The sequence below is a fragment of the Carlito syrichta genome, unplaced genomic scaffold (assembly GCF_000164805.1).
Source record: "Carlito syrichta isolate Samal-C Ts95f unplaced genomic scaffold, Tarsius_syrichta-2.0.1 Scaffold147141, whole genome shotgun sequence".
NCBI classification, from domain to species: Eukaryota; Metazoa; Chordata; class Mammalia; order Primates; family Tarsiidae; genus Carlito; species Carlito syrichta.
Genome location: NW_007091237.1, coordinates 313,024 through 332,274, shown reverse-complemented (window position 1 = coordinate 332,274; position 19,251 = coordinate 313,024). Strand labels below are relative to the sequence as shown.

Below are 19,251 nucleotides of genomic sequence, written 5' to 3'. Positions count from 1 at the left end.
CACTGCACTCCAGTCTGGGTGACAGTGAGACTCCAGCTAAAAAAAAAAAAAAGAAGAAGAAGCATTGTCATAAAACTGCAAAAGAGTCCAGGCAAATCTTTGTTGGAATTTTTTGAGAAATTGCTTACTAATATAAGAATTTTAGTTTCCTTGAAGAACAAGTAAAAAAAGATTTTATTATTTTGAAGGGAATTACAGAGTTATTAACAGTACTTTGGATAAGGATATGAAATGTGTTATTTTTCAGAAATAGATTAAAAATAAGTTTTGCAAAAGCAATGGACTTAGAGGTGAGATTTTTTTAGAAGATATAGGAGTGGGATAAAGGTATTTTATTGTTTGCAATAAGAATTACCAAAGAATGCACGAAAAACGTGATGTAATTGAAAAGATAAATGTCAAAGTAAAAACAAATGGAAAAGAATAACAACAAAATTAAAGATAATGTTGATCATATATACTTGAACCCAAGAATAATTTTATACAAAATGAAATGTGCTTTTAAAGCATAGGAGAAAATATGGTTAAAATTTTCAGCAAAATTTTAATTATGTGAAAAGGTAGCAGGTGACTTGAGTATTAGGGTAATATTAGACCAATTAACCCTAAGATTAAATTAAAAAAAAACTAGATAAAGAAAACCTGGAGCCCTGGAGATGTTTCAAAAGAAGTCATATTTTTAGATTAATTATGCTCTGCTAAATAGAGTGCATAGCACACTTTCCAAATGGGATACATTAAGTGAATTTTTAGAGACCTTGATCTTAGAAATGTGCTTTTGTCCTTGGACAATGTTTTTATACTCCAAAACTCTTGACTTCTACAAGATACTCAGCATTCAAGGGTCACTAAAAGGTTTTCATAGAAAATTATCTGGAGATAAATGGCATATCACAATTGCTTTATTCTACCAAAGAAAATTGTGGGTGTATTCAGTAGTACATTTGTCTGAGAATGATCATAAATTCTTGCATATCTACAATGTCAAAATTTGAAGGATAACCATAAAATTTTGGCAGCTAGTTGACAGCATTCTCTCATATTTCTGTGTGTATCAAACTGCTAATTAAATATTATATGTGAAGGTTTTCATTCTTAATAGAAAGGAAAAAAATGTTTGATTCTCTGTTTGAGATAAGCACATCTTTGCAGTATGTTGGATGGACATTTTCCATCGTGTCAACCATTAAAAACAAATGCTTTCTTGAATGGGACATCGGTGGTAAAAAACAATCAAGTGGACTTGGCAGTAAAGAAAATTTACTGGAAAGACTTTGATTTCTTCCAGAATTCAAAGAATTGTAGAAAAATATAGCATTTTAAGGAACAAAAATAGCAATTTCAACAAGAGGGATTAAAGGATCTTTCCTCTACAGGCCTGTTTTTGCTGGTTCAGATGTCACGCCCATCTTTTAATCTTTTATTCTAAGTAAAAATTGCTTAAAGAGGACTGATAATTATATAGTTTAGGTCAGGCATCCATTTTTCATCCAGTTATACCTAGATAATCAGAAATACCATACTCATAAGTGATGGGTAAATGCAGCTCATAAAAAAATCTATTAATATATATAGACTTTTTAAAATGACATGAAGTACTAGGCAAATTAAAAGAGGAAAAGTTAATATTTGCAACCAGTCTTGGAAAGCAATTAAATAGTCATACTTAAATAAATAAAACTCATTCCATACTTCATACAATGTACAAAAATCAACTTGAAAGACTTCATATATCCAAATGTGGTAGTTAAAACTATAAAGCATTTAAAAGACATCATTAGTGAAAATTTAGCAACATTAGAACTGGCAATAATTTCTTAAATACACTAAAACGTAAGCATATAAAAGGAAAAAATTTTAAATGACATCAAAATAATGTATTTGCTCTTCCAAAGACATTGATAATAGTTTGAAAAGTCAAGTGACAGAAAACAGATTATATCTGAAAAACATAAGTCCAGCAAATGACTTGTGTTGGGAATATATAAAAACACTATTTGAGAAAAATGAGGCAAACAATTTAATGACAAAATGTAAATAGTATGAACAAATTCTATATTATAGAAGATATGCAAATGAAATAAGAATGAAAAGTTGCTCAATTTTATTAGCTATTGCAAATTACAACCTCAATGAATACCATCATGTAGCAAATTACAACCTCAATGAATATTATCATGGAGGAAATGCAAATTACAACCTCAATGAATACCATCATGTAGTCACTAGGATGGCTAAAACTTAAAATGACTGAATATATCAAGTGTGGGTGAAGATATAGAGGATATGGAACTACATACACTGCTGGTGAGAATATAAAATGGACACATTGGAACAGACACATTGGAAAAATAGTTTAGCAATTTCTTAAAAAGTTAAACATTACTCAACAATGAAAAGATAGTTTTATTGGTAGACCCAGCAATTTGGATGAATCTGTAATGCTTTACATTGGGTTGACAGAAGTCAATTTCCAAATATACAGACAGTAATAATTCTACCTAAATGGCATTATCAAAAAGATTAAAGTACAGTGATGGTGAACAAATCAGCGGTTGATTAAGAATTGGAATTTGGGTAAGGAAAACACAAATGTGCTATTTGATCATACAAACATTTTTAAACCTAATTGTGTTGGAGATTACACAAACTTATAAATAACTAGAAATTTAGAGAGTTGAACCTCCACCCAAAAGTAACTAAGACATTTAGACATACACATATCATATAATCTAACCATTTTGTTCCTAGATATTTACCCATGAAAAATGAAAGCATACATTAATTCAGAGATATGTACAAGAATGTTGATAGCAGCTTTATTTGTAAATAAACGCAACTCTAACATCCATCAGCATGTGAATAAATAAATTATCACAAATACATACAATAAAATAATACTCAAAGAGTAAAAATTAGTGAATTATTGATATACAAAACAACATGGGTCTCAAAGTCATTATGCTAAGTGAAAGAAGTCAAACACAATATGCCCTTCATCAAAAGAGTACCTGTTGCATAAATAATTCCATTTTGCTTTTGTAGAAAAATAAAAAATCATCTATAGTGACAGAAAGCGATGGATGGTTGCAAGACGTGAGGGATATAGATAGGGAGAGGAGAGATAATAGAGTTATGAAGAAACTTTGGTATTGATGGATAGGATCATTATCGTAATTATATTAGTGCTATCTTGATCAACACAAAATTACACATCTTAAACACACAAAGTTTATAATGTACCAATTTTATCTAAAACCTCCAGAAGAATTATAATATCCAAAATTATAAACTTTTCACTAAGGCGTTAATTTAAGTTGTCATTTTTTCCACAAAATTACAAAAGTGCAAATGTAGAATACTTCTAGTATACATAACAATAGAGGTTTTGACACCACTAATTCTGATAACATAATAGATATAATTTTGAAATTCATTATGCTATTTATATTTTTGGTAGTAGAAGATATAGTATCCTAGCCTCCTCCAAAGATGACAAATAATGTGTTTTTTAACACTGTCATGGACTTATGAATTTAAATATACTTGATCTGCTCAGGTTTTTACAGGTTTATCCTTATTAATGCTCAAATTTTCCCAACTTTAGGCAAAGCGAAACAAAACAAAACTCTTCCTTTGGCTTAAGAAAATTTGAAACTATTAATCTAATCCAGTTTAGTAATACTGGATATCTTTCTTGCTATTGACTGTGACCAGGTATTTCATAGTTATCTTGTTGATTTCCTGTCCTGGACCTGGATTAATTATTTTTTCAGAAATTTAATTGCTTTTAGTGGTCAAGGTATTTCCAAACAACATTCTTCCCATTAAAGTTGTTCATTGCTTGTAAGTTGACCATTTTAGTTCTTTGTTTCAGCATTCAGTGCTATGTTGTGCATATTTTCTTAAGATAAATTACAACCTGAATTTAAACTCCACTGCCAATTCAAAAATCAAAACTTAAAGTGCTTTATTTAACTTGTTTAATTTTACATTTGGATCTCCTTACTTCCCTTTACCAAGAATTCAGTTTTCAAAACTGAGAATAATAGAATTGACATACCACATAATTCTGTACACAATTAATTCATTGTCTAATACTGCCACAACTATCTTAGTATAATAACATCAACGCTACCACCAAGTTTAATTTTTTTGTTTCTTATGATTTTTATTGTTCTAAGGCAATATACTCTGAGGGTGTGATGTCTGGTTTCTATCTTTTAAAGTCTAGTGACTAGCACTTATAAAGTTTTATTATTTCTTATATATGAATGTCTTCTCCATTTGAAGTTTATTCTAATCTATTATACAAAGAATGGATAAAATTCCAAACTTTTCTGTATGACTTTGCTGTTAGAAGGGAAAACTCCTAAATTCCAACTGTAATTTTGACTATTTTAAAATTTTTCAGACTATTTTAATGGCATAAAATTGGGGAGGGGGGATTTCCCCCTCACTTAATGCCCAGGAAATTTTCCCTTCTTGTTTCAGAGTTGAGGTAGTTCTTTTCTGTTTTTGCTTATGTCACAAACTAAATTCACATTTAGACTGATTTATTTCATTTTTTGAGATTTTCTTAAATTTAAGTAGTTTTATAATAATATATAGCATTTATGTGGCTCTAAAACAAAAAAAGTGATAAAGTTAATGAAGTTTAACTCTAATCCCTATTCCCTCCACATATTCCTTGCTCCTTTTTCTCTTTCATATGTAACAATTTTATGTTATAATTTAGTTTTTATTTTTTAAAATATTCATATGTATTCCCTCTCATATATGTGTGTGTTCTTTTTCTTAAAACTTAAAATACTATCATGTTATGTTTTCCAAATCTCTGTTGTCATTTAATTTATCTTATAATAGTTTTATAGTAATGATAAAAATATCTATCATTCATCTTCACATTTGAATTATCATCTGTTTTAGGATGTATCATCATTTATTCAGCCAAACCACTATTGATGTATATTCAAGTGGCTATTTTAAAGATCCCAGAAGCAGGATTTCTGGGTCAAAGAGTAAATACTGATGATTTTGGCAGACCCTGCCCAATTCTTCTTTATAAGTTTTATAGCATCTTTTATTAACCTGACCCATGACCAAAAGTACCTGATTTTATGTCGCTCACCAAGACAGTATTGTGTCTGACTAGACCAGTTGATCAAGTCACAAGTCACAAATGGAATCTTAGTGTAATTTTAAGTATTGTTCTTTTTGTGTAGAGTGGTGAACACTTCTGTTTATAATCAAGAATCATTTTCCATTCTCTTTCAGTCAACTGTCTATTCATTCTCAACTACCAATCTTTTTTAATACATTACTGACCTTTTTTTCTTAGTTAATTGATAAATCCACATGTATTAGGTAAGTGTTCTAGGAACCATCTGCATCAGTGTATCACCTTGTGTTGTTGTGGGAGCCTGTTCGGTTTCAGTAATTTTTTTTTTTTTTTTTAAGATTCTTTCAAAGCCCATTTCTTTATGGGCGATGTACAGGCGCACCTGCCCACACCGGGCTGATCGTCCATCAGTTTTTGACCCAAAATGTCATGACCCATGTACACAACCATCCCTATTTACCTGAACTCTCCCTCTAGTGACTTTTTTGTTTGTTTTTTCCCGGGTGATAAAAGTCCTCAAAGGGGACTACTGATGTAAGAAAGACGAAACAAAAAATAGCAGAAGCACTAAAAGGTATAGAAATTGACAAGTTCTAAAACTGTTTTGAGCAGTGGAAAAAGCATCTCCACAGGTGTATTGCATCAGATAAAAAGTACTTTGAAGGTGACTGAAGTTTAAACATGTAAGGATAAATACAGAACTTTTTTTTTTTTTTTTATCAAGTCTGGGTTTTTTGTGGTTCCCCCTCATACATGACTATCTTTTCCATTTAAGATTTATTCTAGTATAGTACATGAAAAATGGATTAAATTCTATCATTTTCTGTATCTCTGTCATTAGAAGAGATAATTCCTTTATCACATATTAAATTTTATCTGTAATTTTGACTATTTCTAGATTTTTCAGTCTGTTATTAATGGCGTATTAATGGTATACATTTTTGTTTCTTGTTTTTTTTATATAAATTTTCATATAAATTTTTCTTGTCATATAAATTCAGGAGAATTTCCTTTCTTGTCTGAATTTAGGCAAAGGATTGGTAGCAAAAAAAGATAATAATTTTTGGGTATGTTTTACATCTGGCAGCCTAGATTTCAATGTGTGCTCTGTCTCCGATTGTGTCTTTGACTTGGATAAGTTATTTAATCTCTTAAATGTCTTCAGTTCCCATCTGTAAAATGGAAATGATTTAAAGAATTATTCATGATTTTGAATATAAATCATTTAACACATAGTAGGCTTCAATGATTGGATGTTATTTTACTCTTGTGGTTATTGTTTCTATGGATGTATATATTGTACAGGTCTATCATTTGATTTCTGGTTTTTTCACTTTGGAAAAATTAATGTTACAGTACACAAAGTAAGATAATGCAACTGAGAGAAATTTATTTAAGAAGAAATGTGTGTCAATGTGTTGAAAATATTTGCCTAGATGGAACAAAATATGTTCATACTAATTTTCAAGCATCTTGATATTTGGTACAAATTTCTAATTTTTATTTATTGCAAGATATGCTGAAAGACCATGCAGGATATCATGAAGATCTATGTGCCATTAAAATGCAATGTTATAATATGAAATTGGTTTTCTTTCCATTTAATATCTCTTTTTATGTTATGAAGTTTCAAATTAATTAAAGAGTTCTTTTAATTAAAAAAAATTGTAGAACCATCCAAACAAATATTTTTCATTTTCTTACTCAAATGCTAGTTAATTATATACCACATTTGTGTCTGCTTTCCATAGACTACATAAATTTGAAACTTAATTTACTAATGAAGTTGTAATTTTGTGTCTCAGTTAATGAAGGGAAATAGATGAAAGCAGATACACATGTTGCTTATTGTTTTCCATTATGTGCTGAAATATTGATGTCTTTCAGGGACTCCTGAGGATTATCCACGATTTTTCCACATGCATCCTAGGACTGCAGAACTTAGTCTCCTGGAGCCAGTAAACAGAGACTTTCACCAGAAATTTGATTTGGTTATTAAGGTAAATTAAACTAATGTCTTATTTCCTTGTGTTTATGAACTGCTAATCAAATAAATCTGTTGGGGCTCCTGTAGGTACTTTTATGTTATAAAAATTTAAATTGCTGTGGATAACAATTAGCCAATTCTTTGTTAAAAGAACCATATAAAATACAATTTGAATACATTGTATTGCTTTTCTTTTAAAAAAGGCTTTTATAGTACTATGTGATAAAAATAATAAATATGTTTATTTATAATAAATGAACTAGTCAAATGTATATTTAATTCCACATAATTCATTACATTCTCTTTCATTTGTTTTTCTACTCAAAGAAATTAGTTTTTGACCACAAAAGCATATCTAATAAACGTATCTAAAACATACTTGATTTATATTTTTTATTTTAACTATTATTTATTTTCTCTGAATTATTATTTTTTTATTTTAATGTATTTTTTTAAAGTTGCTGGTTTTTCTAACATAAAAATGAACAGTCTTACTTATCCAGAAATCTTTCAATGTACGTCTCCTTATTTTCTTTATGTTGAGAGATGACCTTAGCCATGAAAAACTTAAGTCAGGGTTAATTTATTTGGCATTACAATTTTGATAATAATATCTAATATATTTTAATGAAATCATGTAAGAGATCCTGTAGAGATCCAGACAATCCTTTAATGAATTCTGACGAAATTCATGATAAAGTGATGTTTAAGCTGGGCAGTGAAATAAAAGTAGGAAAACGGCTAAGCAGAGTTGGGCGCAGGGAGAACATTATTAGTTAAAAAAAAAAAGCAAAGATAGCATAGGTTTAGTATGTAGTACATAATTTTTCCCATAGTTAAGTTTACAAAAGAAAATTCTCTAGAAATGTAATCTTATGGTATTTTTTTTACTTTTGTAAAATTTAAATTATTAAAAGGGAAGTAAGGTAAAGAAGCTTACTGAGCATGAACATTATGCAAGTGACTTTATGTATATCTTCCACTGAATTTTTGCCACAACCTTAGTAGTGTCCTCATTTGCACAAAATGTAGAACCTAAAACTCAGATAAAATAAGTGATTAGCTTAGCATCACATTACTAATAAGGGGCAGAATTGTCATGCAAATTTTGTTTTACCAACGTTAAAGTCATGCTCTTTTCTCTCTTTTTTTTTTTTTTTTTTTGAGTTGGAGTCTCACTCTGTCACTCAAACTGGAGTGCAGTGGCTGCTCCCGGCCACCGCAGCCTCAACCTGCTGGGCTCTGGTGATCCTTCCGCCTCAACCTTCCAAGTAGCCGGAATTACAGGCATGCGCTACCACGCCCGGCTGATGTTTTGATTTATTGTAGAGATGAGGTCTCGCTGCCCAGGCGGGTCTCGAACCCTCGGCCTCAGGCAATCCACTCACCTCAGCCTCCCAAAGGCGCGGGATTACAGGCTGAGCCACTGAGCCTGGCTTGCTCTTCTCTCTTTACAGATATACAGTTTCTTAGAAGGGCTGTCTGGTTTAACTTTCAAGAAGTCCAATTGCAAACAATGTTATGCACACATGCATTTAATTTGAGCATAAATTAGGAGTTATGTTTTTCGCATCAATTATAGTGTACAAGCCACAACCTGTGTTTATTTAGTGGTCCTTTGTTTTTGAAAAATTTATAGTCTAGAAGGGGAAATAATAAAATAAGCAGATGCAGGAAATATAACCCAAATAGCAAAAGGAAAAATGTAAAAAGTGCTAACAACGCATAGAATAGGGGCCTTTAAATTAATCTGGAGATTCAGGGAAGATTTGTGGGAGATTACCTGAAGCTAATTGTGGCTGAATCGAAAGGGTCTGGCCAATGAATAAAAAGGAAAAATATGTTTGAACATAAGGAAGAACAGAAGTAAAAGCTTGGAGGCATAAAGTAGCAGGCTACAAGCTGTTAACAGGGAAATGAGGTATAGAGCCAGACCACAGAGAAAGCCTGATGGATGGTTCTGGCTTCCTTGGATTTCATTCAGTAAAGGTTTGGAGTTATTCAGCAAAGAAACACTACTTTTACCACATATATTAATGGTCATGCATGAGAGTCATCTTCTTGCTTTGACTATTTTAATTATCATGAAACAATATAGAACTCCAAAATGCATATTGATTGCCTATGTGTCTCTACCTGGAGTCCTGTGGTACATCTCTGTGTGGGAGTTAAGATGCTGGACAAAGCACTGTTTTCAAACTGCCTCATAGGAAACCAGAAACCAATTTTTTTCCTGTATTATTAAATTCAACTGTCCTGATGTACTTGGGTACAGTGTAACTCAGTCCATCAATTATAAAAAAAAAAAAAAAATCAATTAGAACAGATCAGAGAATTTTTGTTTTAATAACACATTCTATTATTAATTTACGTTTCTATAGACATTATTAGATTCAAATTACTGTGTTTTGTGTGCAGTCAAGGGGATAATAAGCAAAGGTATTAATCTGTAAGAATAATAATGTGCTACCTGCTTGAATAATAGCTGAGTGTTGTGGGATTGTTCAGGGGACAATTGAAATGCTACAATCTGGCAGTTTTCCTCGGTAATAGTAAGTCTTTCAACTTCTTCCCTTTTTAGTTTTAATAATGCTTCATTTTTTTTTTTCCTTTGGCCATAAAAGTTTTTTTGGAATTGGTTCCAATTTCTGTTTCGGAAGCTAAAAAAAAAAATGAAGTATTTTCCCCTAGACTTTGAAGAATTCAGCTTTTAACAACACTTAATAGCTGACAAGTGCCACAAATTAGAGATGTATCATCTTTTTTTTTTTTTTTTCCCGAGTTGGAGTCTCACTCAGTCACCCAGACTGGAGTACAGTGGCTACTCCCGGTCACTGCAGCCTTGACCTGCTGGGCTCCGGTGATCTTTCCTCCTCAGCCTTCCAAGTAGCCGGAATTACAGGCGCGCGCTACCACGCCTGGCTGATTTTTTGGTTTATTGTAGAGATGAGGTCTTGCTGCCCAGGCGGGTCTTGAACCCGCGGGCTCAGACAATCCACTCACCTCAGCCTCCCAAAGGCGTGGGATTACAGACTGAGCCACTGAGCCCGGCTGCATCTTTTTATTCTTTGTATTTTTGCCAATAATTTATTCACGATGCTGACAAATAAATATGCAAAGGTGAAACTAAGACAAAAAATAGATTAACACACAAACTTTAGAACATGGAAGGATTAAAACATATGCAATTGAAAAAAATAAGTTCCATTTCCAAACAATATTTTAAAAAAACATTGTAATCATTTAAGCATATTTTAAAATATGATAAGCATTATGAACAAAAATCATACATTTAGTTTACCCAAAACTGTTTATGCTTATGCCTTATGTCTTTGTATAATTATTTGTAACACTTCTAAAATGTCCCAGTTTTTTGTTATTTGATCACTAACCTCATTAAGCAAAAATCACATATGGTATAAAAATATGAAAGTACATTTAGATGCCAGATGATAGGGAACTAGTTCATGTAGGATGTGTCTATAACAAAGCCCAGAAAATTCACTTTCGTTATAAGTACAGTATTTTTTAAAGTGTATGAGTTGATATATTTACACTTCAGGCATCTAATATAAAGCTACTAGCCTTTAATTATTGAAACTGATTAAATGAGTAAATTATCAATAACTCACTGTCTCTCCATCCTTCAAAGAATAACTGCAATTTTAAATCCAAATCCCTTTGATTAACAACTGCATGCAAGGATCGCAATGAAATCACAAATATCATTTTATCAGTCCCTCAGATATTTGTGTAGTTATTCATGACCTACTTATACTGTCTAGTAGGCTGACCTTTACCTTCTAAGTCATGAACATATTAACCCAGGACTCGCACCAGTTACCTTACATACTCTCTGTTCCAGTCGCATTAAACTACTTGCAGCGTACTAAACTCATCATGCTCTTTCTGATATCCAGGCATTTAGAGATGCAGTTCCTCTTCCTGAATCATTCTTCCCTTTTCTTGTCAACAGCCTAATTTAAATTGATGCTTCAGTTTTCAGCTTAAAAGATACTTGCCCTGGGTTAGAAGCACTCCTTACAGTTTATTTGTCCCTATAGTGGCCCTAATTAAGCTATATTGAATTTGCTTGCTTGTTTTCTCCTGACATTTACAGAAGGGCAGATTGTAATATATTTCTTTACATTGTATTCTGTGCCCCTAACCCTCCCTATATGCAATACAGAGAAGGTGCTCATTAAACATTTGTTGTGATAATTCTCTTTCTAGAAGAGTAAATCCTTTAAGACTGCTGAATTGGGGTACCAATATCTTTACTCTATTTAAATACAAATATTTGAATGTGTACGTACAGAAAAAAAGATGCAATTCAATTTTCAAATACATTCAACTCCTTGAAAAATGTTTGGATCTATGTTAAGGCACAACTAAAGCTATTTATGACTGCATTAAAAAAACTGTGCTTCTTCTACTAATATCAAGCTCACTGGTTTTAGGTTCCTGGCTCATTTTATATCTACATATATACATACATATATATATATATATATATAATTCTAGACATATTTCTTGTTTAATGTTCATGTCCTTATTTCCAATTATTGACTTGATAACTACTCCTAGTATTATGCCATTGCATCAATTAAGAAAGTAGCAAATTATACACATCCTTTTAAAATCTCAAGTCTTCTACTTTAATTCTCTCTTTGAATTAAACATATTGCAATTGACCAGTCACTCACACTAGGCACTTTCAACTCCTCATGGTGACTAGTGTCCCCATCTAGTCACGTATAAAATCCCATCCAGGTACCGTTGGAGTTTCTCTTATATATCTACCCAACTCTCCACACCCCCTGGAACTCTGTAGTTCACATTCTCATGGTCCATCATCTTACACAAACAAACTCTTAAACCTTAGCTTTGTTTCCATGTATCATATTCATCATACTACATTGCTAATACAGTATTGCGAATAAAATAACAACAACAAGAATAGATCATGCTGCTGCATATTACCTTTAAGCTAATTTAAGTTTGCCCCCTACATGAATTTCCAACAGAAACTTTGTCAGGTTGAAAGATCACAGGTGTCAGAGTCAGGCAGAGTAACAAGTCACAGATCATCAACCATCACTTCTCAAAATAAGGTTGTAACCTTCCATGAAAATGAAAGAGTTGGCAAAATGCCTCAAATCTGTTGAAAAAGTTATGGAATATACTTTACTATTATTTCTTCTGTAATCTGTATATCATTGGTTTATCAAAAAAGAGAGAAAAGAAAAGAGAAGAAAGGCATAAGCACTTTTGTTAGGAAGAGATTGAACAGGAGCCATCAGAGATTCAAAAGAAAAGGAAATCCAGAGCTCTAGAGAACAAGGAAAATAAAAAAAAATGAGGACTCCTGTTGCACAACCACAGAAAGCAAGACAAATGCTTTGGATGACATACTTTTCCATCAGTGTAGGTATTCTAGCTTGTAATCCAAGTCCTATTCATATGGTTACCTGTTGAAAAAAACAAAACACAAACACACACACATAATGTCCCAGTCAGATAGTTCACACTATTGTTAACAAAGTACTGCAGACTGAGTGATTTACAAATAGCAGAAATGTATGTCTCAATACCCTGCACACTAGAAGTCCAAGATTAATATGGTTGGTTCCTGGTGAGATCTTTTTCCTGGCTTGCAGATTGCCATCTTCTCCTTGTATCCTCAATTGTTGGGAAAAGGGTGAGAGAACTCTCTGGGGCTATCCTTTATAAGGGCATGAATTTTATTCAGGAGGACTCCATTCTCATAACCTAATCACCTGACAAAAATCCCATTTCTTAATACCATCACATTAAAGATTAGAATTTCAATATAAGAATTTGAAGGGATAAAAATATGACATCCATTGCACACCATATATTGGTTCAACAGAATAATAGAAAATAAGTATATCTAAGCACCATCCCCACCACTACACAATATGTCCATGTAACAAACATGCAGTTGTACCGTGTGCATTTAAAATAAAACAAAATCATAAAAAAAAATGATTGGTGAATAAAAATCCTTTGTGTACTTAAAAAAATAAGTATATCTCCTTTACTCCAATAGTAAGGTCTCTTATGTAAGAAAAAGTGAAAATTCCTTATGCATTTTAGAGAAAATCATTTCACAGAAATTTCAGTCAGTGGTTGTTATTAGTAATGAAATAGCAATTTTTCCTTGAATTTCTCAATAAATAGCACATTTTCTGAACTCAGTGGCCTTTCTGATACATTAATAAAAGTTCATCTTTTATTTTAATGTTGTTTTCTACTTTAGAAAACTGTAGTAGATTGCCACATAAAACATTATTTGTGTTTATTCAACAAGAACAATGTGTCTTTTTATTTTCCACTGAAATGTTTGTAAAAATTCTATGCTTTAGGCTAAATTAATTAGCTGTTATGCCAATTATGGAAATTAATAGAGGAAAAAAGCATGGTGTCCTCTTGTCTCATACTATTATTCATTCAGTGGATTAGAGAACACAGAAATAGAATGTAGCAGTTGAATATAGTGGCTGTCCAAATGTGCAGGCTGAGGAAAGACACACAGAGGTGATATTTTACTTGGCCTCTTTCCTTTCTCACAAGCTGACCTGCAACTGCTTGAAGAAAGAAAGGCAATTTATCCGTCACAGTACCTTGATTTTTGGCAAGACCTCCTTGTCTGTAAAGGTCATATAGAAGTACACCTGCACGTCTAAATATTTTAAAGTATTCAAACGAAAGCCACTTTCTAAGCAGTGCTTGTCATTTCTTCTCCCTCTGCAACTCCTCACACGTGTAACTTATTAAACCCTACCACGTGATTGTTCCCAAGTAATCTTTCTTCATAGGCTTCTTGGTTGTATAGGAATATAAAAATAAAAGTTTGTATCAGAAAACTTGTAGACTAAGTAGTTCTGTTTGTTATGTTTTTCCCCTCAAGAATAGCTGTTACATGGGAGAAACATTGACCTCTCACTCTCACTATATTCAAAGTTCTGAAAAGTTTAGAGAAAAGTGTTTTGGGATGTCGATGATTTTTTTTTAAATTTAATTGTTGCAGGACAGACTATTCTAATTGGCTAAATCACAGAAGGCACTTTAGTGGGGTTTTCTCCTGGTTGAGAGAAAACTGGGAATGGGATCAAACCCATCATAGGAAAAGAAGACTTTGCGGGTTGAGAAGGAAAAAGGCAGGACAAATTAAGAGAATAATACGTGAGTTAGAAGATTTCCAGAAAAAGTTACTACATCGCTACTGTCGTAAGTCTGTGTCTGGCTGGCTTTGATGTTTATAGACAAGGTGGTCCCCATGTTCAAAACACCAGCTAAATGGATTGAAGTATCTGTTTATAAGCAGAGTTTTCAGAATCTATAGTCCTCCCCAGAGTGGCTGGATTATAATTTCTTTAGTCAATTCTTGTGTCAGTTTATATCTCAAAATCTAAAAAAAGAGAAAGATTTTCATTATTGAAAGGTATATAAGAGCTTTGGGGATTGATGTTTTCATTGCAATAAATTATAGACAGAGTGAGCATATTCTTATTTTAAGTGAAGATACAATATATTTCATTTTATTAATAATATTCTCTTGGGGGGAAACATGTCAGTAATTTTGCTTTCCTATTATAAGGATTTTTTGAGACTGTGATGACTATTTTATATTCCATTTAGTGAAAATTTCTTTTTTTTATCACACAAAGGGTATTTATTTCGAACCAAGAAAGTTTTATTTTGCTCTATTTACAACCTTACTAACAAATCAGCAGTATAACATGCAGCATGGTTGTTGTATTTTATCTGATAAATTATTTTGCAGTCTTGTAAGTTCTTGAATATTTGAGTAATGGTCATGAATAGGCATATAGAAAAATGATGTACTCTTTATTTTTTAGAGTATGGGAATTTAAATAAAGGAGGTCCTGAAGTGTTTTAAGAAAGTTAATTTTATAAGAAGGGTCAAGAAGCAATAGAATATTTTTATTTTTGATTAATTAGCCTGGTAATAGTAATATGATCATTGACTAAGTAGGCACAGGTTTGCCACTGCCATATCTCTGTAAAGACATTCTAAGCATATATACATAGGACAAAAACAAATATTACATAGGAAAAAATGAAATGTGACCTTTTACCAGTTACTGTTGTTTTGGACCCAAAGTACTTGTAGAGTATTAATTAGTTACAGGAGTTCAGGGAGAATTTCTATATATGAATGAATTTCCATCCTATTTCCAATCCTCAATTTGAGATTTTGCTCAAAGTAATAAAGAGGGCTAATCACTCGCATAAGAACCTAGAGAAGAGTTAACCTAAGCTGCCCACCTTCAGTATTTTTTTCAGTATAACAGCTCCTTAATTGCCTGTGTGAGAGATGCCAAAATGCCCAACCCAACTGATCCCAAAGGACTATTGATGGCACATATGGGAATGATATGATGTACTTGCTTTTGAATGACAGATTTCAGAGAATGATATGATGTACTTGCTTTTGAATGATAGATTCCAGGGCTCTCCTGCTGAATCAAGATTTTCAGGACTCTAATGTTTTTTAGAGCACACATATATTAAAATAACTTGGAGACCTTGGAAGCAGGATAAAATTAAAATAATAATTAAGGGAATGAAAAAGGAAATACAGTAAATACAAATCAGGTATCTTCATTGAGCCAACAGGAATCTGCTTTAACAATTACCTCAGTTAATTTTAAGGCAGCAATCACAAGGCAGAGCTTTAGAAAGCACAGTGCTTGATAAACACCAGTAAAAAAGTACAAAAAATGGAGTCTACATCTGGTGTTTACCTTAAATGAATACATGTATTTGAAGTAGGGAGCATCTGTAATCCTTAAGTAGCCTTTTAATACCAGATTTCTCAGTCACATCTCTGGAGCAGCCTTTTTTAAGCTACCTCTTGGACTTGAGTGACCATAGACTATTTGACTGTAGCGGAAAAGGAAGGCATAGTCTATATGCACTTTATTGGGAGTAAATTCATAACTTTTTTTTTTAGTAACATTTTTATGGACATTCTACTTACATACATAAAAGTGTACATCTTGATGAGTTTTCACAAATTGAAAGTAATCTTGTAACTAGTACCCAGATTTTTTTTAATTACATCACCCTACATGCCGCCTGAACTGCCTTCTAACCAACCCATTTCCTAAAACCCAGTGATTCCTAGAACATATAGTATTCTAGCAGCTTAGATTAGTTTGTCTTTTTCTTCTCCCAACATATTATAATTGGATTAAAACTTTATATTTTTAGTACAACTATTAAAAATTTTATGTACCTCCCCTGTTTTCTCTTGCTAAGGTTAACTTAGGAGGTATATGTCCCACATCATACATTTTTTACTTTTGAAAAAACTCAATAACAATGAATTTTCTGCAAAAGTAAATTTTGGAGACTTTTATTAACATTGATTTTTTTTTTTTTTTTTTTTGAGTTGGGAGTCTCACTCTGTCGCCCAGACTGGAGTGCAGTGGCCGCTCCCGGCCACCGCAGCCTCGACCTGCTGGGCCCAACGATCCTTCCGCCTCAGCCTTCTGAGTAGCCGGAATTACAGGCATGCGCTACCACGCCCAGCCGATTTTTTGATTTATTGTAGAGATGAGGTCTCGCTGCCCAGGCGGGTCTCGAACCCTCGGGCTCAGGCAATCCACTCACCTCAGTCTCCCAAAGGCGCGGGATTACAGGCTGAGCCACCGAGCCCGGCAACATTTGATTTTAAAATAAATGTGTAAATAATTTATGTTTAAATCCCAAGGCAAGCATGTATAAATGTCTGGCCATTTGAAAATTATAAACTAATAATATTGTTAGTTGTAAAAGATAAATTGTTTAAAAGCTTAACCAAATAGATTTTATCCATCTAAATTGATAAGAAATATGTAAAGCAAGTGCAATTTCTAATAAAAAAGCAAGAATAGATGTATAATTTAGACCCATGACAAAATTTACCAAAGCAAGTAATCTTTGTTGTTGACTTGAGAGGTGAATATAAAATTAGAAATAAAGGGGTAGACTTGCCAATTTTTCAGAACTGTCCTCATATGAAGGCAAATATGCAGCCTGTCCTATGCTAAGAGAGGAAACTGAAAAATTGCACCCTTGTGTATTGAAGGCTTTACTTCTGAGCTGTTTAGCTAGGGGTGTACTTTCTAAGAAGAGATTAGAGGAAGAAAAGGAATTTGTACATATAGACATTTGGTTTTCTGCCTAGATACTGAAAGCTTTTTGTACGTGAAGTTATCTTTTCTGCTTTTTTTCTCAAGTTGTTCTTTCTCTTTATTTGAAAATAATAAAAATAATGAAGTAAAAATGGTTTCTTCCATCTAAGATGATTTTGATTCTCTATATACGTATGTACATGCATGTATACACTAACACACACAATTAAATTCTAATTAATTAAGAACAATGGAATATCAAGAGAATATGACCATGATATATGAACAGTAACTAAGACTGAATTTACTTGTAGTGTCATTCACTTTTATATGCAAGCAATTCTTTGTAATGTAAGAGTCACAAGACAATTTTAGTGAAGTTCAACCTGTACACTTGATAACTGTATAAATACATGCAGTTTCAGTTACTGGAATCTAAGTCTGCTGGCATGACATAGTTGCTCTTGAATGTGCAGTATTATGTGTAGTCCTTACTGGTCATCTTTGCTAATCAATAGGGTTAAAATAAAAGATTTTCTAAAATTTTGAGCAAAAGTAGCTGAACCCAAAAGGATGTCTGTCAAAGCACTGGTTTCTCACATTATAACCACCTGAGAGAGTTTGATAAACATGGAGATTCCTCGTTTCTAGCACCAACATATGAAACAGAATTTTTGTGGATAAGGAGTGGGAATCTGCTTCATAATAGACTTTCCAGTCGATTCTCATGTGTACTAAAGTTTGAGAATGATTCCTTTGTGTAGTTACCATGATTTTTAAAGTTATCTGTCATTTACTTCTGTGAAAAGAGAAATGACTTGTCATTTGTTTATCTTCCACACTCCTTCCCTCCTTCCCACTGTTCTCTCATTTCCTTTCTCCTGCCCTTCTTCCTTCCTTCTTTTGTTTCTTCCTAAGGTATCTAACATTTGTGAAAATCAGATCAAACAAATCCTAGGAACTAGAGATTAAAGACTACAGTTTAGTATGAAATACCAACAAGTAAATGAAATTAATAAAATGAACTGAAATGTGTTAAGTGGACTGTAAGAGTACACACAGGCATAGTCCTGCTAATTCCTCATTTTGCCTCAGTCTGATAAGAAAATGTGTCTAGGCCACATATGAGGTAAAGAACAAAGAAAGTCACAACAATCATCTCTTTGTTTAAGCCACTGTCTGTTTAAAATATATGTATGTAGACTTACTTGCATAAATATTATATATAAATGTATACAAATTTTGGACCCATTATTGGTCAATCTATTCGCAGCACTCATTTCTACTGAGGTAGAACCATAATTGGTGAGTGAGGGGGTGTGTGAGACTCATTTTATATGACTGGTAGGAATATGCATCAGTATCAATTACCCATAGGCAGTCTTATTGTAGATATCAAACCCTTTAAGATGCATTAAAAGACATTATATAAACTAAGGTGTTATGTTGTACATTAATATTAATTAATTTCTGCTTTATGAGCTCCTCACACATGGAAGGAAACTGCATAAATATCTATCAAGTGAAAATTAAAATCATTACCCATTCACTTAATGTGTAAAAATTATTTAGTGCCAAGCCTACTAAAATTAAAAATACACAAAATTCACACCAAATGTATTTTTGAGCTTCTTTTGTATACCAGGGATTGGCTGAACATTATCTCATAGCATTAAATGAGACAGAAACATTTATAATCTTCACTCCCAGGGAATTTAAAAATCTAGTGAAGAATGATGGTTGAACTCTAATTGCAATAAAGTTAAGTTTAAAAGAGCATAGAGCAAGAAATTTACTCTGCATGCAAGATTATTCCATTTTTATTTTTTTCAAATATTATAAACATAGGAAAATTATGAATTTATAAAAATTATAGGAATTACGAATAGTTTTACTTTAACTTTTAAAATTGCAGCAATTATTTTAATTCTTAAACAATAGAAGACCATAATTCACTATATGGATATAAGATT

At 32.3% G+C, this 19,251-nt stretch overlaps 1 protein-coding gene across 1 annotated transcript in view; it reads left to right on the top strand.

The window, feature by feature from the left end:
• Positions 1-5,490: 5,490 nt before the first annotated feature.
• The window catches only part of PCDH15 (protocadherin related 15), a gene marked incomplete at its 3' end in the record, with an annotated part of 280,202 nt that continues 266,441 nt past the window's right edge, over positions 5,491-19,251 (top strand). The window contains exons 1-2 of the mRNA XM_008050461.2: positions 5,491-5,560; positions 7,010-7,122. Coding sequence (XP_008048652.2) covers positions 5,491-5,560; positions 7,010-7,122 — 183 coding nt within the window. The remainder of the gene's footprint in view (positions 5,561-7,009; positions 7,123-19,251) is intronic.